General features: G+C 46.3%; 1 protein-coding gene across 2 annotated transcripts in view; it reads left to right on the top strand.

Annotated features, from left to right (window-relative positions):
- LRBA (LPS responsive beige-like anchor protein) overlaps nt 1–25,505 on the top strand; it is a 2,244,423-nt gene that overhangs the window by 1,953,156 nt on the left and 265,762 nt on the right. For both annotated transcript variants that reach the window (XM_078676915.1, XM_078676916.1), the window contains exon 48: nt 7,986–8,153. In XM_078676915.1, coding sequence (XP_078533041.1) covers nt 7,986–8,153 — 168 coding nt within the window. The remainder of the gene's footprint in view (nt 1–7,985; nt 8,154–25,505) is intronic.

Here is a 25,505-nt window from a genome sequence, read left to right as displayed (position 1 = left end):
CTCAGCGTCTTAAGTCAGGCCCTCGCTGCTCTCACCTCGTCACACTGGGCCTGCCTTGCCTCGCTGCTCTCAACTCTTGCCTCCTGGTAGCTCTCCTGGATGTTCTGAAATGGATCTTAGCTGACTGGCTAATTTTAAGCGTGCAGGTTGGCTTGACGGTCTCCTGCGGGCTTTGCAGGGTTTTGAGGGTTCTTTCAGGGCTCTTGCTAGCTGGTAGTATGGTCAGCTGGGATGATGGTGGGTGCGAGGGACGTGATGATACACCTAAAGACTGTTTTCCCCAGGTGATCGGGCAGACGCTCAGCAGTTGGCGCACCTCCTCTTTGCTGGCCCTATACTGCAAAGGGGTTTATGGGGGGGTTCGTCAAGGCTAGAATCGGCGGGCAAGGAATGGGTGGGTTAGCTGCCCGCCCATCCACAAAGCATGAATATCCTCAATGTCTGCCTCTGTTGCACTGTGCAGGCGGTCTCTAAGGCTGCTAGGCGATAGCCGAACTACTAGGCAGGGGAGTCGGGGGTGGTGGGGATCGAAGCCTAAGGCTACTGTCCCCAAAATTCAGTTTTCCCCCCGTCCCTCAGGCCGGTCCCGAGCACCTCTTCGTCAGCCCTCTTTTGGCATCCTTCTTAGGCAGTCGGTGTTCTGCGTCAGACAGTCAACGTCTGCATTCTCTGGCTTCCTGCGCTCAACCTTTCCACTTATTTTCTCAGTGTTATGGCCCCTAAGTGCTATTACTGAGATCCTGGGAGCCTTACAAGAGACCAATAGGAACGGCTTCAAAAGATCTGAAAAGAAGTCCAAGCCCGCCCGAGCTTCACGGCAAAGGTATTTGAATTACAGAGGACTTCCTCATATACCGCTTCAAGACTGCTCCGTGGAGGATTTTAGGCTTCAAAAAATGTACTAAGTAGGAAGGTAGAAATCTTGACCAGCGGAAGCAGTGGAATGTATCTGACCGGCAATAAGACTTCATTGGGCAAAAAGTTTAATTTTTCGACTCCAATTTTAATATCAAACCAGTAACTTCAGTGACCATCCACTTTGACAGGACTTTACTAGATATAGCATTCAACATTGCCCCGTTTGAAGATTTGGACTTAAATGTAATTATTACAAAAAATTACCAATGAAGTACTAGTATGGTATGTTGGGTCCAGAGTGGCAGCTTCACAAAATAAAAGCAAAATATATTTTTTCAAAGTGCGAGTATGCACAGGCTCTTACTTTAGTCGAGCTTGTTCTCAGAGCCACACCACCAGCACTGCAAACCAGAGACCTGGGCTCCGGTTTTCAGTCTGCTGCTCCACACTACAAGTCGCGCAGATGGAAGGGTGACTACTGGGCTGCAGAAGGCAGGCAGCACAGTTCCTGATGAGCAGTCCAATACTGCTCCTCGAGACGTTGTCTGCTTCAGCTCGCTTTGCCAATCTGAACTGCAGGTTTGGGTGAGTGCGGGCAAGTACCCAAAAAAAGTCCTGAAAATATTTCATGAAAAAGACATGGTAAAAATGATGTAAGGCTGCAAGCTACTCCCGGGGTATCGGCAATCAACTGGTATCTCACAATTGACCGGTTGGAGACGCTAGAGTAGACTGTCTGGCTATCTCTGTAGCATTGCAACAAGTAAAACTGTATGTCTGCAACAATAGGTGATTGTGCCTTAGTGAAAGTTTTGAGCCAACACCAAGGAGTTGGCTGGTTCTCCGGCGCAAGAGAAGGGGTATTTATTTATTACATATTGTTTTCTAAGGGAACTTGGATTCTGGCAAGCCAGAAAAGATGCAGACATGTTTGTGAATTCATCGGAAGAATCTCTAATGCAACTTTTTTTTTCTCAAAGCCTAAAAGACCCAAACAATCCTGACTGTGGAGTCATTTCTTTCCAACTAGCGATTTCTTTCTTACCCCAGTTTATGCATGGTTTTACAGCCTACATTTGGGTTTGCACAACAACCTTTTATCTGCACATAATCTTTGTGAGCAGCTGTTATATTACTCTGATGATAATGGAAATTAGACCCTACCTATTGGTTCTTTTCCTGTAGCATACTTATTATAGTCTGTAACATAAATACAAATTCAGCCCATAAATCATGCCCATCTTAAAGTAGAACAATTAACAGCCCGTTCATTTGTCTCCCAAATGCTGTAAGTCCAGATACATTTTGTAGAATTTAGGAAATACATCAATAAACCTCCCCGTATGTACTACCCTAATGGGTCAGGCTTTAAAAATAATGCCGGTGTTCTAGTACATTTCACCCCTTCAGTTTTATACCCTAGAAAACCTTGGGTAGGGCCTGAAGGAGGCTGCCCGGGTGGCAGACACCCCCAAGACTCTCCATTTCCTGCTCTGTCACTTTGTTGATATTGTAACCTCTTTCCTTACTGTTTACCTGTGCTACTGTACCAGGATTCTTACTGAACTGTGTAAGGGGCTTGATGACACTACAGGTTGCTTGTCAGCTTCTACTGGCACCATAAAGAATGAGCCTAATAATAATTGTGTGCGAACGGAGTAAGTTTGGTTCCCAATTCCCACATTTTCTTCCAAAGTGAGGGTGTTTGTGTCCAGTGGTAGGACCATGGCTGCTTAGGCCACTGACTAGACAGATGGAATAAGAAGGTGTAGGCTTCATAAAGGGGTATCGGGCCAATCCTTGAGTGGGGAAGGGAAATGAGTAGTGCTTGACGTGGTTGAATGGTGAGGGAGTACTGGCTCAGGCACTGGAGTACGCTTGTAAGGGGGAAGGAACATAATTGTTTTGCTATAGTCACCAGCTTTTGGGGTGTCTGGTTGATTTTTTCAGTCCCTATTGAGAATTAACCCATTACTTATAAGGAAAGACTCAGTTTGAGAGCTTCCGGTCTACTGGCCTATACTGCAACACTTCTGTCTTTGCAATGGAATGCCGTTATGCAAGAGATGCCCCATGGTGTTGTCACTGATTCACTGAAGCACCTGCTGGATTCTTTATCTCTCATGATACTCAAGAATAAACTAACCAAACATGCTTCGTCCCATTTGGGTGCTGGCTCACTGGGTCTTCCACCTTGTTAGGCTGTCATGGTTAGCAACAGACACCAAAAACTCAAACAAAAAAGAACCAGACAGAACATCACATCTGTTACTCAGTCTCACTACCTATATCACTTCGGAAAATAGACTGATATATTTTGTTCCATTCAGGATCCATTGAAAACCAAGCAGGGAATGTTCCAGCGCACAGCAAAAAAATGGAATAGGCTTTTTAAATCTCTTTGTATGGGGATACATAGAAGTGCCAATCACTTCACCCACAGATCTCATAGGGGGACTGTACATTGTGATGATATACCTCCCTCTTCACAATCTCACAAGTTTATTCACTGGTAACACAGTCACATTTTATCCATCTACCATGACCTTATTTGGGATAAATGTGTTTGTTAGCCGTATAGCTGTTGTGTTGCCTTAACAATCTGGGGTGCCCCAAACTATCCAATCCCATTTCCATGCATTTACAATCTTGTGAAGGCTTAAACTAATGTAAGCACTGCAGGACAATACCCAATTATAATTGTGATTAGTGATATACATAACATTGAAATGATCACCTTGCAGACTTTATCTGTCATTTAGTGACTTCCCCAAATATACAGTTGCCTAGTTTCAGTGCATATTATAGCAATCCAAGTCAAATTAATTTGTCAAGAATTATAATAAATGCATTATAGTGATTAAAACATGTGTACGCAGACCATATTAAAATGATACACAGACAAAATGCCTTTATAAACAAAGAATCACCTTCCATCATCACGTTTGTGCTGCTGAAAACATTAAGGCAATTATCAGAAAGTAGAAGCAATATATATTATGTATGCCGAGTTTGCAGACAATTCCCTGTGTTCACATGCTATTACTCAAACAGGTGTCTTCAGAGATAAAAGGTCAACATTCATCCCTAAAAGATCTGAGAATTTGTTTACATACCCATGGCAGTAATGACCAATTAAACACATCAACTTGTGTTGCAAAATCTAGCTCTTCGGAGTTCTACAACTTGGTGAATTACAGTTTCCTATGCTTCCAAACCCTTTGTGAAACGCCACAATCTGGCATAATTGTGCATGTGGTGTCAAGGCAAGCCACATCATGACATCACATATCTACTCAAGTAATTTTTCTGTTTTTCGTTTGTTATAAGCCTTTTATACTCCGCTAATTATGAATTAATCTCTGATTTCTTCTTAAAAGTTGTGATGGATACCACTGTTTTAAATTTGGCCTTTTTTTTGTTATATATCTTTTGGCATTGTATCGAAGATGCTTTTTGCTGTCTATATTATGAGTACTAACCAATCGATCGTACATTTGAAGGTGATAAAACTCCTCTCTTCTCAAAATAGGATGTAATATAGCAGATACCCTGGTTCATTGTTGAAGTAAAGATTCAACTGGGACACTTTGAGCCATAAATAATCAGACATGAAAGCACCATATGTAGGGACACTAATTTGTTGTCTCTTCAAGTCATTTAAACTCTTCCATCTAGTAGACTTGTCAAGTTCTGTTTTTTAACAGTACCTTCCTACAAAAGTAGAGTAGGTGCCTCAGTTTCTGCTATTGTCTTTTCTGAAAATACTATGCTGTTTTCCTCACTCGTACTAAAACCAAAGTATCAGCCTACCAATGACAATGGCACAAGGATGTAGAAGAAATCTTGTGGGACAATATTCCATGAAAACCACTACAAAGCGGAACCGCTGCTCTCTCCAAAAAACACTAAAAATACAGATTAAAGGTACTGGCGTAAATCATCCTCTGAATATTGATATAAACTCCTCCTTTTTCTGAAAATTAATGATGAGACCTGTTGTACGTGCTTTTTGGTATATACTCTGAGATTGGTTGAAAATGTGTTTACATACTTAGCTTACGTATTGTAAGGCTTTCCCTCCCAACATGGCTATGGTAGTGGGCCATTGGAGAGATGTTTGGTGGTGTCTCATTGCAGTTGAAAGAATAACATCACCATGACACTATGTACATAGATGCACATTGCCTTCACGATGCGCCTTGACTTCAAGTACACGATTATTTAGGTTATGTTCTGTGCCCCTTTTAAAAACTGCCAACACAAATGGAAACAATAAATCTTCTCTTTGTTTGATGTTAAAGAGTTAGATTTCACAATTACACATGGATAGGTATCATAACTTTTTCACTCACAACAGTGATGGCAGTAGGTAAACTCATTGTGATCAACAAGAAGATTTATATGAGATTTTTGTTTCTGTTCTCCCAGTTGTATCCTTCTTGAACTGTGTATGTTTTTCGAACCAAAAGGGATGGACAGTCACGTTTTGTGTCTAGGAAATTGCTCATTACTACTATGTTTATGTAAATACATTCTCGGATCATCTAGGGGTATAGATTTTTATAATCATTAAAGACTAATGTATGCGATGCGATATTTCTGCTTTCTGACAATTGTCTCTTACTGTTTTCAGCAGCACAACGTTATAGGTGCTACATAAAATTTGGTTGTGATACTGGTGAAATAACTTGTGATTTCCTTACGAGGAGATATACTATCATAACATAGTACCCTTAAAAGAAGATCTGTGGGTGAAGTGAGTGGCACTTCTAAGTGTCCTCATACAAGGAAATTTCATAGGCCAATTCCAATTTTTGTTGTGTGCTGTCACATTCTCTAGTCAGTAGCGGCTGCTACTGATTGGGAGCAATGGGGCGGGGGTAGGGGGTTTGCAGGACGAAATGGAAACAAAAAACCACTTACCTGGTCCTGCCAGCCGGCTGCCGCCTCCCCTCCGCCCTCTTCTTTCTGTCCCAGGGTCCCCATAGCCAATTATAATGCTGCAATGAAGCTTTGTGATTGGTCTGATCGCCGAACCACGGATCTCAGACAGGGACTGGGAGGGTTTGTTTGCATGTTCCTCACCAGGCTGTGTAAGGCAAGCCTGGTGAGGAAGATACAAAGTGCCCAGGACTGTTTGGCCGTCCTGAGAGGGTCGGCCAAGCAGTCATGTGCACTTAAGGAGTGCAAACCACTCCTCGTCCTGCGCTGGCTAGCCCCGCCCGAGAGCCACTGACTTAAATAGGAAAAATAAAATGATAATAACTATACCGTATCATTTTATTTTACCTCGTTATCAGTGGTGCGACGCTCCTCCGCCTTAGCGGAGGAGCCTCCACTGTCTATAGTCAGTTTTCACTGGACACTGAACAAAATATGAGCCTAAATTGTAGTTGGAAGGAGTAAATATTTAATATTTCAGACTCAGTTCGTTTTTTGGGGCATTTTGACTTTTGTAATATTCCAACATGACTTTAGTAGTGGGATTTTCTCACATGCATTGTTCTGCTTGCTTCTTTTTTCTTTGGATCTATAATTATTCTCGGAGGATGGATTAGGCTAGTATCTTACACATTTGTGTGTATTCTATTGCACTGAACAACCCCCAAAAATCAATCCGCACATTAATCAAGCAGTAACTCCTCAAGGTAAATTGCTGTCAGCTGGATAGCAAACAACCAGACAGTGTGCAGTCCAACACAAAATAAAACTTGATTTTTGTCGTTATACATTTTATGTAACCCTCCTTATACATTTTAGAAAATGTTTAAATTGAGCTCTGAAAGTTAATGGGAATGATAGACAATCAGTAGTGAATTGTAAATATACCGATTATACTGAAAAATATTTGGTTCATTATTCTGTCTATTTTGTAAGGCCTCCATGAAATGGATATTTCTCCGTACAACCGCAGGACAATATGATGTCATATGTTTACTTAATGATAATAGAAATTCTGAACATTAGTGAGGCGGACTAGCATGATGGCCTTTATTTTTAACCCTATAGATTCTTCCAAACAAAAGTATATGCTTACTGTTCTGGCTTTCCATTTCCTCCTCTTCACCTGCTGTGACTGCCCATTGTATCTCTTTGGATGAGGGACAGTGTGTTAAATATCCTGAACGATAATTTAACAATGACAATTAGTAAGACATTAGGAATTATAGTAGATATGCCAATGTGAGTAGTCGTAGTTTAAAATCTGTCTCTGCTTTAGGCAAAAATCTAAATCCTCTTACCTTCTGCCTCCTTATGAATACCAGAAAAGCAGTGAGTAGTCCAATAACTTGATGATTGTGTGTCTGTTTGGAAGGGGAAACATCATTTACTACGAAGCAAATAACACGCATAACGTTTACCACGCGTCACTCACCACGCAAAGGTCTTTCCCACGCGTAAGCCTTCAACGACCGTCTTTACCACGCGAGTGGTATTCCTTCCTGTCGTCGTTCTGCAAGTACGATCTGCGTTGGCTTTGGGGGGCTGGGGGGAGGGGGGGATTAAGGGGCTGGGGGGCTGGGGGGGGGACTGGGGGGAGGCTAGGGGGGGTCTCCCCACCCCCCCCCCAAAAAAAAACAAGCGGATATTAATAAATAAATAAGAAGAAAATTTCAAAAACGTAAAAAAAAAACGCTCTACAATGCCTCAAAACGCTGAAGGAAAAGAGCACGTCATAATAGAAGTCCGTTATCAGTTTTAATAGACGTGTTCTGACGCTTGTTTCCGTGGTCGGTGGAAGAAAGGGCTGATGGTGAAAGACGTACAGGGGTAAGATATGAATCAAAACTTTGTAAATTAGGGTATTAATTAAGCGCATTATGAAAAAAATATATATATAATGTAAGGGAATCTGTTTATTATTGTTTAAAACATCGATCTTTTCCTTCGTACTGCATGTAGCCTATCAGTATCATTATGTAAATGTAAATGGGACGTCAGATGTTTCGTAACGTTATGATTGTGGAGTAAAAACATGCGTTGTCAAATGCTGCGTGCAAAAGACACATGCGAAGTAAAATTCGCGTGGTAAAGGCATGCGTGGAACTTGAAATCGTTGAATAATCATATATTCGTTTGGAAGTTCACAATAATGATATTGATTGTGTTAATTTTTTTTGCAGGCGTTGGAGAGTGAATTTGTATCATGCCAGCTTCACCAATGGATTGATCTCATTTTTGGATACAAACAGCAAGGACCAGAAGCTGTCCGCGCTCTTAATATATTTTATTACCTGACCTATGAAGGCGCAGTCAATCTGAGCTCCATAACAGATCCTATGTTGCGAGAGGTGGGTTTTTTGTTCTACACCTTTGGAAATATCCACCATCCTTACACGAGGGGCTTTTAATAGTCCATGCTTTTACAGTGTTGTTACCAATCATCAGAATTCAGTTGCTACTCTCTATAGTTGATAGTTGAAGAATCCTTAATAAATTCTGGCTGGTGGTCTAATGGTTAAGCCATAAAGTATATAGCTTGTCTATTTTTTGCTATGGTTTGGTAGTTCCAATGGACTGATCATGCTAACTATATCTGCCACACCATTTCTCTGTAAATTGCTCACCAGCTTAAAGGGCTGTAAAGGATTTAAGGACTGTGACCAGTCTGATACGTAGGGAGCCAGGCTTTACAAATTAAGTAATGGCACAAATTGTGACTTTTGCTCTACATGGTAGGTAATGTGAATTCTTATTGCAAGCAAACTTTACTTGCTTTCCCAATTAGATTCATTTGGGCAGAGGAATGAAGAGAAGCCTCCATTTTGTTATTTAAACGTTATATTGTTGCACTAGCATGCCAAACAATATTGTGGCTAGGTCAATGACTATTCACATATAAACAATCAATATTACCCACATGTGAGCAGAAGTCCGAGATCATAGTTTTAGGATCTGCAAGTACTAGGGAGTAGAGGGCTGAAGCTCGTGGACATATGTGGTATCCATGTTTTTCAGTGAACATGTTGTCATTGATGCTTGAGTCAGTGTGGAAGTGCAGGATACAACCTCCTTTGTAGCGAACCAAAATTAGCAGGGTGTTTCTGAAAGGAGAGATTTCAAACATGTCCACATCTGCTGAATCTCTGTTATGACTAATATTATCTTCTTTGGAAAAGATTTGGAAAAAAGCAGATCCTGTGTTAAAACTGTTGTTAAATTCATAGACCCAAAACCTCAATTGTCAAGAAAATCGCTCTCTAAATTAAAATAAAATGAGAGTTTTAGGTAGACTGACACTGACCAACCTGGGAGTTTTGTTCATGTCTATATGGAATTCATCTTCATGCATCATTCTAGTGGACTAACCCAAGTTGGCAAAGACAAGAGAACGGCAAGGAAGAGCCATTTCCGCTCAGAATACCGGTTTTACAAAGTACTATTCTAAGAACAACTGGCCGGATCTTGATTTTTGTGAATATGTGGACACCTGCTTGGTCCATGATTATTTTTCTTGGGCATGATGGGGACATTAAACTTTCAGAAAAATCAATACACTGTACAGGATCACATAGAAGCTGAATGATAGAATGCGCAGCTAGGTAACCATGGATAGCCAAGGATGCCACATCTGTACATCACACTTGTCTTCCCTTCAGAGTGCAAGATGTGACGCAGTGTAACAAATTAAAGTGAGATGCAACAACAGGCTTCAATTTCCTCATCATGACCATACCACAGTAACATTACTAGAGCACACCTGTACTAAAATGATTCATTCACCAGTTGAGCCTAAAGCAATAAGCATAGTAAGTGTGTATTTATTGAGTTTCAAATCAAAGTGAAACAGGTCAAACTTGTATAGTTTTCCTTTGCATTTCTCATCCCTTTTTTATACTGTTTATTAGTTTCCTTGCCCCATCCCCTGCCAAAGCTATAACTTGTAGTTTAGTATCCAGTGGTGGAACAAGCAATGAGTTTAAAAGCTACATTCTGGAGACAAGCCAACCACAGGACGGTCATCAGTATCAAAGGCTAGTCTCAGGTGTCCTATCCTTTTCATTACTTCATCCAGAACTCTCTATTACAAGGTATTTAGTACCTTAGCTTCGGTCATCCCATTCGACCTGACATAACCCTCCTGTTATACTAAATAACAGGGCTGGACTAGCCATAGCGGGCACCGGGAAATCCCCCGGTGCGCCACACGGGTGGGGGCCTGTTTTGGGCCCCTGGGGGCCGTTTTTAGGTCTCGCCTGTCAATGCGCATGCGCATTGAGCTTGCGAGACTATGGGGGCTTAAACAGACTTTAACCAACTTGCAAGGAATCTATGGCGATTCCTTGCAGTGCCCGTGAAATTCAAGCTCAATGCGCATGCGCATTGACATTAAAAGCGCGTGCACATGCCCCCAGCCGCCTGCCTTGCATGTCTTTTCCCTCAGCCGCACTCCTCCCACACCCCCGCTCCGCCCCCTCCCCTGCCTGCCGTGTCGCATTTCTACAGGGCACCTCCCCTCATCAGTTCCCCAGCAGCATCTGTTCCCCAGCCTGCCGAGAGCAGCTCTTCCTGCTCTGCCCTCTCCCCACTCTCTCTCCCCTCACGACGCTCCTCCCGCTCTGCCCCCTCCCCACTCTCTCTCCCAGCACACCTCCCCCTCCAGCATACAGCACGGAATTCAGGCATCAGCTGGACATGCGGAAAATTCCCCAGATTCTTATATCGCAACTTGTAGAGATTGCATAAACTGCTCGCTAAAGAAAGAAAGTTACACACTATTTTGTTCTGCAGCTCTTCCCGCTCCGCCCCTTGCTCTCCGCCCCCTGCCTCCCCAGCCGCCAGCACCTCCCCTCATCCGTTCCCCAGCAGCATCTGTTCCCCAGCCTGCCGACTCTTAGTCGATCAGCCTATAATCCACTTTACTGCTTGTCTTCCGTGAAACTGTCTGTTCTGCCTCGAGCGGAAGGAGGCTCAAGACGCAGCCTGCCTCTTGTGTCATACACCTATGCATCACCGCTTACAGTGCGGCTTCTTTGGTTGCAAGTCGCCTCCAGCACAGCCCCTGCCCGATAGCTTTCAGTCTCTCCTACCCATCTGTTGGCGGAAGCCTCTGCTCTCCACACCGATTCCTCTCACAGAACGGGGCATGTTTCCGAGGGCGCCCATAACAAGGATGCTCCGCCAGCAGCTCTTCCCCTCCCCACTCTCTCTCCCAGCACACCTCCCCCTCGCTCCGCCCCCTGCCTCCCCAGCCGCCAGCATTCCACACTGACACAGCCTGCCGAGAGCAGCTCTTCCTGCTCCGCCCTCTCCCCACTCTCTCTCCCCTCACGACGCTCTTCCCGCTCCGCCACCTCCCCCCCAGCACTCTAGCATACAGCACGGAATTCAGGCATCAGCTGGACATGCGGAAAATTTCCCAGATTCTTATAGCGCAACTTGTAGAGATTGCATAAACTGCTCGGTAAAGAAAGAAAGTTACACACTATTTTGTTCTGCAGCTCTTCCCGCTCCGCCCCTTGCTCTCCGCCCCCTGCCTCCCCAGCCGCCAGCACCTCCCCTCATCCGTTCCCCAGCAGCATCTGTTCCCCAGCCTGCCGACTCTTAGTCGATCAGCCTATAATCCACTTTACAGCAACACATCGCCCATAACAAGGATGCTCCGCCAGCAGCTCTTCCCCTCCCCACTCTCTCTCCCAGCACACCTCCCCCTCGCTCCGCCCCTTGTTTAAAGCTTGAAAATACATCCCCCCTCTCCTCCCCCTTCCTTCCCTCCCCCCGGCATCTTCCCACCCTCCTCCCATTGCCCGAGGACATCACGAGAGCCGCTAACCCTCCTCCAGGAGCCAGATGATGAGGGAGGAGACGCACAACTGCGGACCTCTCCTGCTGGCACACGAACAACGTCACCTTCTTCACTCTTCAGCACACCAGCCATATTTTTGGGGGACTAGCCAGAGTTGTTAAAGTTGAGCTATATGTACTGTGAAGCCAATGCAGACAGCGGCAAAGTGGCTTTGAACGAAACTCAAAACAAGTCACTCTCACTAGGGTCCGCAAGGCTTTAATGTCGAGAAAGAGTGCACGCTCTAAGAGCTGAAAAAATAGACAACGTTCGCGTTCACTCAAATTCTGTGATGCTTCTATCCACAGCTCGAAAAGTTATTTATAAAGAAAGAGACATCTCTCACTTTCCTCTCGTTCCTGCCAGCTGTCACCTCCACATTCCATATCCTCCGTACTTTTAATTTTGAATCATTATGTTGCCCTCCTTCTCCGTAACTCATTCTTTCTCCCGACTTTTCTTCCCTTTACTCCTTTGTTATCTACTCCCAACGTACTTCTCTCTTCTAATTTCATTTAATAGGTCGAGCCTGGTCAGCCCATGCACTGCTATGCAAGGTGTGCTGTATTGGAGTATGGACTTGAAGCCCTGCCCACTCTCTCCCCACCACCACATCCACCACATCCACCATCACCACCGCATCCACCACCACATCCACCACATCCACCACCGCCACATCCACCACATCCACCACCACCACATCCACCACCGCCACATCCACCACCACCACATCCACCACCACCACCACCACCACATCCAACACCACCACCACATCCACCATCACCACCACATCCAACACCACTTCACCACCGCATCCACCACCATCACATCCACCATCACATCCACATCCACCGCCACATCCACCACCGCATCCACCACCACATCCACCACCACCACATCCACCACCGCCACATCCACCACCGCCACATCCACCACCACATCCACCACCACCACCACCACATCCACCACCACATCCACCGCATCCACATCCACCACCACATCCACCACCGCATCCACCACCACCACCACATCCACCACCGCATCCACCACCACCACATCCACCAGCACATCCGCCACCTCATCCACCACCGCATCCACTACCACCACATCCACCGCATCCACATCCACCACCACATCCACCACCGCATCCACCACCACATCCACCACCACATCCACCACCACATCCACCACCGCATCCACCACCGCATCCACCACCACCACATTCACCACCGCATCCACCACCACCACATCCACCAGCACATCCGCCACCTCATCCACCACCGCATCCACCACCACCACATCCACCACACCCACCACCAGCACTTCCACCACCACATCCACCACCACTTTCACCACATCCACATCCACAACCACCACATCCACCACATCACCACCACATCCACCACCACATCCACCACCACATCCACCATCACCACCACCACCACCACATCCACCACCACCATATCCCCCAGATCCACCACCACCACATCTATATGTGTGTGGCTCTGTGTGTGTGTAGGTGCAAATGCAATGTTCTTGGATTTTTGTCACAATAAAATACACTGAACATAATCTTCACAAAAGTTATTTACAAACGTTTAAGCTATTGCCATTATAAATTAAATAAATTATTTAATTATTAATTATTTACAAAAATTAAAAGCCATTGTTATTTGTAATATCAATACATCTAAGTCACGTAAATACAAAACATGTTGCATTACAAATGCTATAGGTGCCACATTTGCAAAAGTTATAACTATTGGCATTGTAAATGACAAAGCTATTAATTTAGCTATTTTCAAAAACAACACATAAATAAAAAAAAATCATTTACAAGACCAATAGCTCCAACTTTTCTAATGCGAGACCTATTGCATTTCCAATGCTTGTTGTTTCTGATAGATACATCTGCCGTGTGGATTCCTCACCTTGTGAATATCCCCTTGCGTCAGCAACATTCGGAAATTCTTTTGTAGCTTCGCGCCGACGTGGATCCGGACGTCACAGAGGCACGGCATCGCACGCGACCTCGCTGACGTCACCGGCGCCTATAACAGGCCCACGCCGGCGTGATGACATCAGTTCCCTTTTTTCCGCGTCGTCGACGCTAACGGTTTTCAGGGATCGTGTAGTAGCTTCCAGTAACTTTGTTACTATTTCTTCGTAATTGTGTCTTTCTTACATTTTCTTCGAGATGTCGTCGAAGAAGACGGGATTTAAAGCCTGCGGTGAATGTGGCAAGACCATGTCAATCACCGACCCCCACGAATGCTGTGTATGGTGTTTGAGCTCGGACCACGATGTCGAGGACTGTTCCTGCTGTAAGAAGATGACTCCAAAAGCCTTAAGAGAGAGGGAGACAAAGCTCCTTATGGCGAAACTCAAGAGCAAAAAAGCTAAGAAGTCGTCCAAATCTCGATCTCGTCGGTCGAGGTCGAGGTCTCGTTCGAGGTCACACTCGGAGTCATCGTCAGCACACGCTTCGAAGTCTTCGAAGAAGAAACACAGAAGGAAGTCCCATGAGTCGCGTCATCACTCTGGGAAGGACTCTAGCTCGAAACCAAAGTCCCAGATCAAGCTCGTGTGTAAAGAAGTGGAGGTTTCGGAGTCGGAACATGAAGAGGCTGTGCATCCAGTTTCACCCGAGCCTCAGGAACAGGTCCAATCTCCGATTCCATCAAATCCTTCTGGTCAGGAGGATGAAGGTGAGGAGCAGGGGGATGGTGGAGCCGAAGTTCCGGCACCCGATGGTTCATCGACTCCGGCTCCGGCGCCCGAAGAAGAGGTCGACGTCGTATCGACTCCGCCTCCCCGGGAACATCCGAGAGGTCCGTATCCTGAGTTTCCGACTCCAGGTCAGGATCCTTCCCAGTTCCTGAACGCCATGTATGGTGTATATTCAAGGGCAATGTTCCCGTCTGGTGCACCTGTTGGTCCCACGGGTCCTATGGCCTTTAACCTAGGGGTTCCGCAGGCGTATGCCCCTGCACCCTTCATGCCCTTTATGGCGGCTCTACCGCCGCATTGGCATTTTCCGACACCACCGGTGTCGTCGACGCCGAAGCGCACGACGCCGGCTCCATCGACGCCGATCCCATCGACGCCGATACCCGTGACTCCGAGGCAGGATTCTGTCCGACCTCGTGTCGAGAAGCCTCGTCCGACGTCGGGCTCGACGCCGGCAGCGACCCCGTCGGAGTCGATTCCGAATCCTTTAACTTCGATTGTGAAAGAAAGGTCTCGGAGAAAGGCCCAGAGACTTTTAGAAGAGGAAAAGTATGGGTATTCTGACACTGAGGAAGGAGAATTACAGGATTCTGAGGATCCCTTTGATGAGTTAGGTGAAGCCAGTGGTCTTGAACTGTCACCTGAATGGGAGTTGGCTTCTGTATCGAATGCTCCATCTAAGGATGTGGTGCCTTACCACACTGTGATTAAGAAGGCAGCGAGTTTACTAAATATAACTCTGCCTACAGCTGATTATAAACCCAATATTCTAACTGAGGTACTTCATTCACCCTCATCTGTGATCGAGCCTATGTTACCATTCAACGAGGCGTTGTCTGAACCTGTCTATGAGGTCTGGAAGAAACCCTTGACTGCTCCAGCGGTTTCTAGAACGGTAGCAAGAAGATATAGAGCTGCACCGGATGACCCTGCTTTTTTAACAACGCATCCTCTTCCTGAGAGTTTGGTAGTGCAGGCTGCCTGTTCTAAAAAATCTGCTGGGGCATTTCCACAGGTTCCTGGAGACAAGGAATCCAGGAAACAGGACCAAAATGCTAAAAAGGTTTTTTCATCAGCCAGCATGGCATTGAAGTCAACCAATGCTACGTGTTTGATGGGGAGATATATCCATGCTTTGATGGACTCTGTCAAACAACTCATTCCAAAGGTTCCTGAGGATGACAGGAAGGATTTTCAAGAAGTAATCTCGGACACCCAAGCGGCTGCGAGACAGGTCATCCAGAGTGGTTTGGACACTGCAGACTCGGTGGCAAGAGTCATGGGTTCCTCTGTGGCTACTAGGAGAGCTGCTTGGCTCAAATCTTCGGAGTTTTCTGCTGATGTCCAGTCTGCTTTAATGGACTTACCCTTTGATGGTTCAGGTCTGTTTGGAAAGAAGGCTGATACTGCCTTGGAACGTTTTAAGGACAGTAGGGCCACTGCAAAATCTTTAGGTCTTCAATCCAGAAGTACTACCGGAAGACGTTTCAGAGGATTTGGCCGATCTTCCTTTCGATCTTACAGATCATTCCAGCAGCAGCAGCCTCAGCAGCAGCAGCAGAACACGCTGTACAAGTCGTACAGAGGCAGACAAAGACCCCGTCCTAGAGGTCGTCAAGCTTCCTCCTCCTCCTCCTCCTCTCCTTCCCAACCCCCGGCCAACGCAGCAAAGCAGCCCTAGATCCGCCATTCCGGATCATGTGGGCCCAGTAGGGGGTCGGCTTACTCATTTTCTACAAGATTGGGAATTTATAACATCGGATCTTTGGGTTCTCAATCTTGTAGAGAATGGGTATGCTCTTCCTTTCCAGGAATTCCCTCCCAATTACCCTCCTTGCCAGGGTTATTGTTCAGAAGACCACCTGCTTCTCTTGCAGGAAGAAGTCCTGGCATTATTTCGAAAGGGTGCAATAGAGGTAGTTCCAGAGCAGGAAAGGGGTCAGGGGTGCTACTCCCGGTATTTCCTGATCCCCAAGAAAGATGGCAGACTTCGGCCAATCCTGGACCTCAGGATTTTGAACCTTTACCTGAAGCAGGAAAAGTTCAAAATGCTCACTCTTGCACAGGTTCTTCAGGCGCTGTTGGAAGAGGACTGGATGGTGTCGATCGACTTGCAAGATGCGTATTTTCATATTCCCATCTTGAAGTCTCACAGAAAGTATCTCCGTTTCACGGTTGGGTCACAGCATTACCAGTTTGTGGTCCTTCCGTTTGGCCTTACTACTGCACCTCGAGTCTTCACCAAGGTGATGGCAGTGGTGGCAGCTCATCTCAGGAGAGCGGGGATTCATGTATTTCCGTATCTAGACGACTGGCTGATCAAAGCGGAGTCGCCAGAGAAGGTGCTCCATCATCTGCAAGAGACAACTCAGTTGTTGCACAGGTTGGGTTTTTCGATAAATGTACCCAAGTCTCACCTGGTGCCCTCACAGCGCAACCTGTTCATAGGTGCGGTACTGGACACAACCGTATGTCGTGCATTCCCTCCCCCTCAAAGAATTCGCGACATACGGGAGATGATTCCTTTATTTTACAATGGAGCGGTCGTTCCAGTCCTGAAGGTCCTTCGCCTACTCGGTCTGATGGCTTCATGCATTCTGTTGGTCAACCATGCACGCTGGCACATGAGGGCACTCCAGTGGTGCCTCCGCAGGCAGTGGTATCAGCACAACGGAGATCTCGGGGAGTCAGTGAGGATCTCCAGGGAAGCTGCAGCGGATCTGTCTTGGTGGAGCGTGGAAGGCAATCTGTCACAAGGAAAGCCTTTTCAACTTCCTCCAGCGGTGGCCACAGTGATAACGGATGCATCCACTCTCGGGTGGGGTGCTCATCTGGGAGACCTGGAGGTCAAGGGTCTTTGGTCTCCAGAGGAAAGGTTGCTTCACATCAACCTTCTAGAATTGCGGGCGATACGTTTGGCGCTCAAGGCCTTCCTCCCTTCCCTTCGCGGTCAGTCAGTCCAGGTCCTGACGGACAACACGACCGCGATGTGGTACATCAACAAGCAGGGAGGAGTGGGGTCGCAGTGTCTCTGCAGAGAGGCTCTGCGTCTCTGGTCCTGGGTTCAGGACCATCAGATTTGTCTGATGGCAAATCATCTGGCCGGGGTTCTGAACGTTCGTGCAGACAGTCTCAGTCGGCAGTTCTCTGCCGATCACGAGTGGAGGCTTCACCCGGAGGTGGTTCACGACATCTTTCGGATGTGGGGGACACCTCGGGTGGACCTGTTCGCCACTCACGAGAATGCTCACTGCCTGTCATTCTGCAGTCTCCAGTATCCGATGCAAGGAGCCTTGGGGGACGCGTTTCAGTTGAGTTGGGACTCGCAGCTCCTTTACGCGTTTCCTCCCATACCCTTGATTCCTCGGGTTCTGAGGAAGATTCGCCAAGACCGGGCCCAAGTCATATTGATCGCCCCGGATTGGCCAAGAAGGGTGTGGTATTCAGACCTTCTCCACCTCTCCTCTCACCCGCCGCTCCGTCTCCCTTACAGGGCAGATCTCCTCTCTCAGATGGAGGGGCAGGTTCTACACCCCCACCTCCAGACCTTACACCTTCATGCCTGGAGATTGAGCGGGGCAACCTGATTTCTTTTTCTCTCCCTCACGATGTGGTGGATGTCATTTTGTCGGCCAGGCGTGACTCCACTAAGTCCATCTATTCTTATAGGTGGTCTAAATTTGTTGTTTGGTGCAGGGAGAAGTCTATAGACCCTTTGAGGTCCCATTTATCTGATGTGCTCCAGTTTGCCCTTTCCCTGGCCCAGCAGGGGCTTGCTGTTGCCACGGTGAAGGGATATCTGTCTGCGCTGTCGGCATTTATCTGTATGCCTGACCAGCCTTCTCTTTTTAAGTCTCCCATTGTTTTAAGGTTTCTGAAGGGCCTTACTAATAGGTTCCCTCCTACACCCTTTGTTGTGCCTCAGTGGGATTTGAACCTAGTTTTGACATTTTTGATGGGTGCTCCCTTTGAGCCTCTTCACAAGTGTCCCATGAGGCTTCTGACTTTGAAAACGGTTTTTCCCGTTGCAATAACCTCAGCAAGGAGGGTAAGTGAGCTTCAAGCTCTTAGTTCCAAGCCCCCATTCCTGACCATTCATGCTGAACGAATGGTTCTTAGGACCAGGGCTGCTTTTCTGCCTAAGGTGGTGACTCCTTTCCACCTTGGTCAATCCATTACCCTTCCTACCTTCTATCCTCCCCCTCACCCTTCCAAGGAGGAGGAGAGATTACACCGTCTTGACCCCAAGAGGGCGGTGTCTTTTTACTTGGACAGGACTAAAGACTGTCGAGTGGACGACCAGCTCTTGGTTGGCTTTGCTGGCTGCAAGAAAGGAAGAGCGGTCCATAAGAGGACTCTGTCGAGGTGGATCGTGCTCTGCATTAAGATCTGCTACTCTTTGGCTGGTAAGGACCCTCCAGAGGGTATTAGAGCACATTCGACTAGAGCAAAGTCTGCATCATCTGCTTTGTCTAGAGGTGTACCTGTTGAGGACATTTGCAGAGCCGCGACTTGGGCCTCCCTCCACACTTTCGCGAAGCACTACTGCTTGGATACCGAGGTGAGGAGGGACGGCCATTTCGCTCGCTCTGTCCTCCAAGATTTCTTGGTATAGCAGAGTGGACACCCTCCTCCGGGAGTGGGGACTGCTGTGGGACTCTATTCACAAGGTGAGGAATCCACACGGCAGATGTATCTATCAGAAGAACAAGTTACTTACCTTCGGTAACGCTTTTTCTGGTAGATACTATATCTGCCTGTGGATTCCTCACTGACCCACCCGCCTCCCCGTTGTCCACTCTTCTATGCCAGAGTTTCTATGATGTGTTATTTTATTGTCATGGAAATGTTTATTTCAAATGTTGTTATTGCATTTGCTTCACACTGTGTGTGTTACCTTGTTTCTATACTACGTATGCTGTGTATATTTCTACTATCATCGGTCCGTCCGTGTGCCTCGATGCCACGGAAAAAAGGGCGGAACTGATGTCATCACTCCGGCGTGGGCCTGTTATAGGCGCCGGGCATGAAGGGTGCAGGGGCATACGCCTGCGGAACCCCTAGGTTAAAGGCCATAGGACCCGTGGGACCAACAGGTGCACCAGACGGGAACATTGCCCTTGAATATACACCATACATGGCGTTCAGGAACTGGGAAGGATCCTGACCTGGAGTCGGAAACTCAGGATACGGACCTCTCGGATGTTCCCGGGGAGGCGGAGTCGATACGACGTCGACCTCTTCTTCGGGCGCCGGAGCCGGAGTCGATGAACCATCGGGTGCCGGAACTTCGGCTCCACCATCCCCCTGCTCCTCACCTTCATCCTCCTGACCAGAAGGATTTGATGGAATCGGAGATTGGACCTGTTCCTGAGGCTCGGGTGAAACTGGATGCACAGCCTCTTCATGTTCCGACTCCGAAACCTCCACTTCTTTACACACGAGCTTGATCTGGGACTTTGGTTTCGAGCTAGAGTCCTTCCCAGAGTGATGACGCGACTCATGGGACTTCCTTCTGTGTTTCTTCTTCGAAGACTTCGAAGCGTGTGCTGACGATGACTCCGAGTGTGACCTCGAACGAGACCTCGACCTCGACCGACGAGATCGAGATTTGGACGACTTCTTAGCTTTTTTGCTCTTGAGTTTCGCCATAAGGAGCTTTGTCTCCCTCTCTCTTAAGGCTTTTGGAGTCATCTTCTTACAGCAGGAACAGTCCTCGACATCGTGGTCCGAGCTCAAACACCATACACAGCATTCGTGGGGGTCGGTGATTGACATGGTCTTGCCACATTCACCGCAGGCTTTAAATCCCGTCTTCTTCGACGACATCTCGAAGAAAATGTAAGAAAGACACAATTACGAAGAAATAGTAACAAAGTTACTGGAAGCTACTACACGATCCCTGAAAACCGTTAGCGTCGACGACGCGGAAAAAAGGGAACTGATGTCATCACGCCGGCGTGGGCCTGTTATAGGCGCCGGTGACGTCAGCGAGGTCGCGTGCGATGCCGTGCCTCTGTGACGTCCGGATCCACGTCGGCGCGAAGCTACAAAAGAATTTCCGAATGTTGCTGACGCAAGGGGATATTCACAAGGTGAGGAATCCACAGGCAGATATAGTATCTACCAGAAAAAGCGTTACCGAAGGTAAGTAACTTGTTCTACAGGGCCGTTTTTAAATCGGCCTTGTACCAAAATCGTCTGAAAACCGGCCCCGGCTAAGAGCTCGGCGGCACCTCCAACCCCCCCGAGTTGCTGTGTTTGCATGAATATCTGGGAGGATTGCAAAATGGAGACCCTCTGGACTCATGAGTTATAGCTACCGACCAGGTGATAGTCCGACTCCCACGGGCCAGGTTAGGAACCTACATTTTGTAATGAACAAGGAGCTGTCCTTGGTCTTTCAGATCACTCTGGTAACTGCGGCTTGATTTGTGCCTTTTGGGTTACTATAAAAAAAATTCCCTCCGTTCCCTTTGGAGTTCAGTGTCCACGAACGTGGTTCTTCTGGATTCACAAAGTAGCCAATGTCATTACTTCTGGGGAAATTCATGACTACATTCCTAATCGATTAGGTTCCCAAACATGTCAACTTCCAGACATTAAGAGAAGGTGTTTATATGACATTCACAAATAGTGGTAAATTACATACATACAATAACACATACGGTGCTCCAAATTAGTGGAATAGGTGGAGCACAGTTATTCTGTGGATAAAACCATCCTGCAAATCCAAGAACCATCTTGTGCTGAAAAGTGCTTGCTTTCACAGCCCCAGTTAATGATCTGTGGTTGTATGTCGATACAACGCATTCCATTGCAACGCATGCCTTTACCACGCATGCGTTACAACGGAATGCATTTTCCACGCATAACCTTTACCACGAATATTCCTTTACCACGAATATTCCTTTACCACGCATAGATTTACAACGATTTTCGTTGTAAATTTATGCATGGTGAGGGTATACACTTGTTAAAGGTTATACCCCTCCCCTTACATGACCCCCCAGCCCCCACTTCTTATAATTACCCCTGCCCTTAACCCTTAAATCTTTTTTCTTTTTAACTAAAATTCCCCTTACCTTTTTAAATCGTCTCCTCTACATCTTCCTTGGTGACGTCGTTTGTACATCGTAAAGAGGAAGCGGAAGTTTCTTTCCATTTAGTCTCTAACGACGCTGATTGCCTCAGCTTCGGCACATCAGGTGTGTTTTTTTTGGGGGGGGGAGACCCCCCAACCCCCCTTTTTAATCCCACGTTTTATTTTTTGGGGGGGAGACCCCCCAAGCCCCCCCTTTTTAATTTTTTTTTATTTACCACACATGCCTTTATTACGTATCTCGTAGTAAAGGTATGCGTGGTAAAGGCTGTCTTTGTAACCATGCATGCATTGTAATGCATGAGTGGTAAAGGTTTTCATGGAAACAGCTTCGTTGTAGTGGCTGTGTCCCGTGATCTGTGAGCATTCAGAGTCCTAAATGCAAACAATATTTTAACAGTGGTTATCCAAGTGAGACATTCTCCTGTTGAACCTGCTGTCTTACTTTAACCCCTCCCATGCTCGTGACGGAACCGTTCCGTCACGAGCCTCGGGTGGGTTGTGCTGGTGACGGAACAGTTCCGTGACGGCCCGCTCGCCGCGCTTGCGCGGCGTGAATTCCGCGCCTGCGCTAACGTTCTAATGGGCGGGCGGGTCCGGAACGGAACCGTTCCGTCACAAGCACAGCTCACCTTAGGGCCGTGACGGAGAGGTTCCGTCACGAGCACGGGACCGCCGCGCGGCCCCGCCTCCCCCTTAGCGCTGCGGCGGAATAGCCGCCGCAGCGAAGGGGTTAAGCGCTTCCAACAGAAAAACTTAACATTTGTTGGAGTTAACTTTTAGCAAATTGTTACACTGCCATAAGTTGATGAATTGTAGACGAGACACACATTTAGCAACTCTGCCTCTGCTTTCAGCATGGGCCTTATGTCTTTACCATCGTTATGTAACGTAACTAAGCAAGCATATAACATCCATGAAAGTTTGTAGGTAAAATGTTTTACATAAATAACTGCGCAGTGCATGTCAGCTGGTCGTTGACTGCAGGGTCCATTCTACATCCTGTTGCAAGGTGATGCCTGTAGTCATCCATGAAACCACTTCACTTAGCAACATAACGCATGCAATAATAGTGGTTGCACCACAAATGTGTCTACGTCTGTGGAAAATTAGCCATTGGCTTTCCATCTTTGAAAGCTTGATCTATAAGCTTACCCTTTTCATTGACAAAAAAACTAAATTCTTTTGTAATTAGAATTTTGCCATGATTATTATTGAATACCATTCCTTAAGTTTGGCTACTTTTAGTAGAATGGGCTAGAATGGTCCATGTGAAATAAATCCATTGTGAATCTCTTAGGCCCCTCTATATGCCTTATTCCTTAGTAGGTTGGTTGTTGAATGACGGCTCATAAGTGCAGGGTGCTTGTCTGTACACAGTTATTCAATAAAGACATGATGCCTTTTGATGATTTTTATTTTAAGTTATTAAACTTTTACACAGAAATTATAAATTGCATGGCTTGATTGACTTAACATTTTGTGAATCATACCGGGTGTATATTATTTAGAGACTGCCTCTGTGATGTGGCATGATCCTTCAGTATCTAGGCAATCAATATCAGTTTTCTAATTGTTGATTTGTGTTGTGTTTAGGAAAACTAAACCACAGACTTCAAACAGTTATAAACACTCAAAAGGTCAAAAACAACAGGTCGACGCGTTTCGAACACCCAAATTCAATTAACGGTGTTCTCCTCAGGACCGACAAGCTTGATTTCTTAAAATAGATCAGCCGATCTATTTATCTACTGGAAAACTGATTCATTATTCATGAACCAAAGATAGGCAGTTTTTAAACCAGTGATTTTGTGCGAAAAAAACCTTTCTCAGTTTGCATCAGCCCGCAATATGTTCTTGCCAAAGCGTTCCAAAAGTACGCTCCCCTTCAGAGAAAACGGACCGTTTTCTTTGTGTCTTTTCTTTTTTGCTCAGGGAAATGGTCTCTCCGTGCTCCGTGGTGAAGAAAACCGGCAAGGCACCTGTTGTTTTTGACATATTGAGTGTTTATAATTGTATGAATTGCACCAGATTATTGCATTAACTGTTAAATTCATGTACCTTAGGTCTTTTTGTTTCAAAAACATTTTTGTTTAAAAAAGTGCTATTATTTGTTTAGTGTGGTTCTGGTATAGGAAGAATGGTTGTATGGCTGCTGGAGTGAATGGAGTAAGTTTGGAAAACTGTGCAAAAATCAAAACAGTAAGTTTGTAAAAGGTATGATTGGTAGTGTGAGACATATGTGGGATTTATTTGGTATGTTGAACTATTTTAACAATCTTGAATAATCCATTCAAATGATTTTGTGGATCAATAAATGTTGATAGATTCAAAAACTGAAATGAAAAAGGTCTAGTGGTCATTTTGTTTGGGTTCAATGTGATGTGTTAACACCTTGCCTGCGGCGCCGATTCTCCCCCAGTGTTGAATATTCCTATCGCGGGTGTGGTCATGACGGAACGGTTCCATCATGAGCACAGCGCGACTGATGCTCATGACGGAACCGTTCCGTCATGAGCATCGAAGGGGTTAAAAAGGTTAAATAGGTCATCAGTATTGGCGTTTTGTTGTTTATTGGTGGTGTTGCATAGGGCGGCTGAGGCCTTGAGCTTCCTACTGTGGCTGTCAGGACTAACCTCCTGACTGAGGTGCATCAGCCGGCAGCAGCCTCTTTGGAGCCCCATCTGCCTTTTAATGAGCCCTCTCCAACATCCTTTTGGGCACATGGTTCAAGCTCAGCACAGGGGCTCCTGTGGACAGGATTGTACGGGCCGATCTGATTTTTGGAACAACAGCAAGATTTGCTGAGCAGAGTGCAGGGGCAAGACAGAAGGTAACGCTGCATCAAATTCTGCAGGTATTTAGGTGCAGAACCTGTTTTGATTCTAAACATGTAACACAGAGCCTTAAATTTCACCCAATTTGACACCGTCAACCAGTGTAAGTCACGTAGACACCCTGAAACAGAGGAAAATGTAGGCAGCTGAAAAACAAGTCTTGATGATGCTTAGGTGGATAAAGAAGGACCTTGTCCCATTCACTCTGTGTCAGTGCACACCCTATGTCACTCTCCCAATATTGTCGAAGAGGGAGTAGCCTATTTTGCGGTGTGTGAGCCATAGCACATGTGAACCATGTAATCAAGGGCCGTCCATCTCCCATTATGTGAAGTGCGTGTACATGGGGATGTTGTCAGGTCTGTGTCCATGAGCTGCCAGTTGCGCTGCAGCTCAAATAGCAGAGTCCGATAGGCTAGGAAATGGTCCAAGGGTAGGTTACGGTCGGCACCAAGCTGTTCAAATGGCACATGGGCAGAGTACTGAAACAACGCGCCCAAGGTATCCACTCCCTTAGCCTCCCATTGCACTATTCCCTCCGGCCAAGGAGGTCCTGCAAGGGGTGTATGGAACTAATGTGCATCACTGATGAATAAGACGTCAGAGCCAGGGTGAACCAGAGGCTTCTAACCTAGCTGGTGTACGTAATGATCAGAAGTGTAGTGTATTGTGGAGGGAGTTTCTCAGTTGGTAGGAACAACTTGTGTACCAGACGGGTGGCATGGGGAGGCCGAGCTCCATCAGCCACTGCAGTTGTGCCACCAGAAAATAGTGCTCCCCTGTCAATCGGGAGATGAAGCTTCCAGAGGACAATGCGCCAACACCCTTTGTTCCAAATAAAGGTCCCCAGCATACCATGTAAGGTGCAGAATGTGGTTTTTGGGGTGTGAACCGGTAGGTTATGAAAAAAATAAAGGAGACCGGGAACAATTTGCACTTGTATACAACGTGCCAATGCTTCTGTTTTTGAATAAAAATGTGTTTTTCTTTGGCAAATTGACTTCCACATGAATATTTAGATACTATTTAAGTGACATGTATAAAGGCAATGTACTCCTAAAACTGAATGAAGGCTCTTTTATTTGAACAAGAAATCATTTCAGTAAGGAATGATGTCTATAGTAAACCAATATTACAAGAGTTTTCGTTATTTTTTACATAGACCTTAGCGAAGAGGATGTGAAGGATT

Source organism: Lissotriton helveticus, chromosome 2_1 (genome assembly GCF_964261635.1).
Source record: "Lissotriton helveticus chromosome 2_1, aLisHel1.1, whole genome shotgun sequence".
Classification (NCBI taxonomy): Eukaryota; Metazoa; Chordata; class Amphibia; order Caudata; family Salamandridae; genus Lissotriton; species Lissotriton helveticus.
The sequence above is the reverse complement of the archived record's forward strand: the minus strand, read 5'-3'. Positions and strand labels throughout refer to the sequence as shown.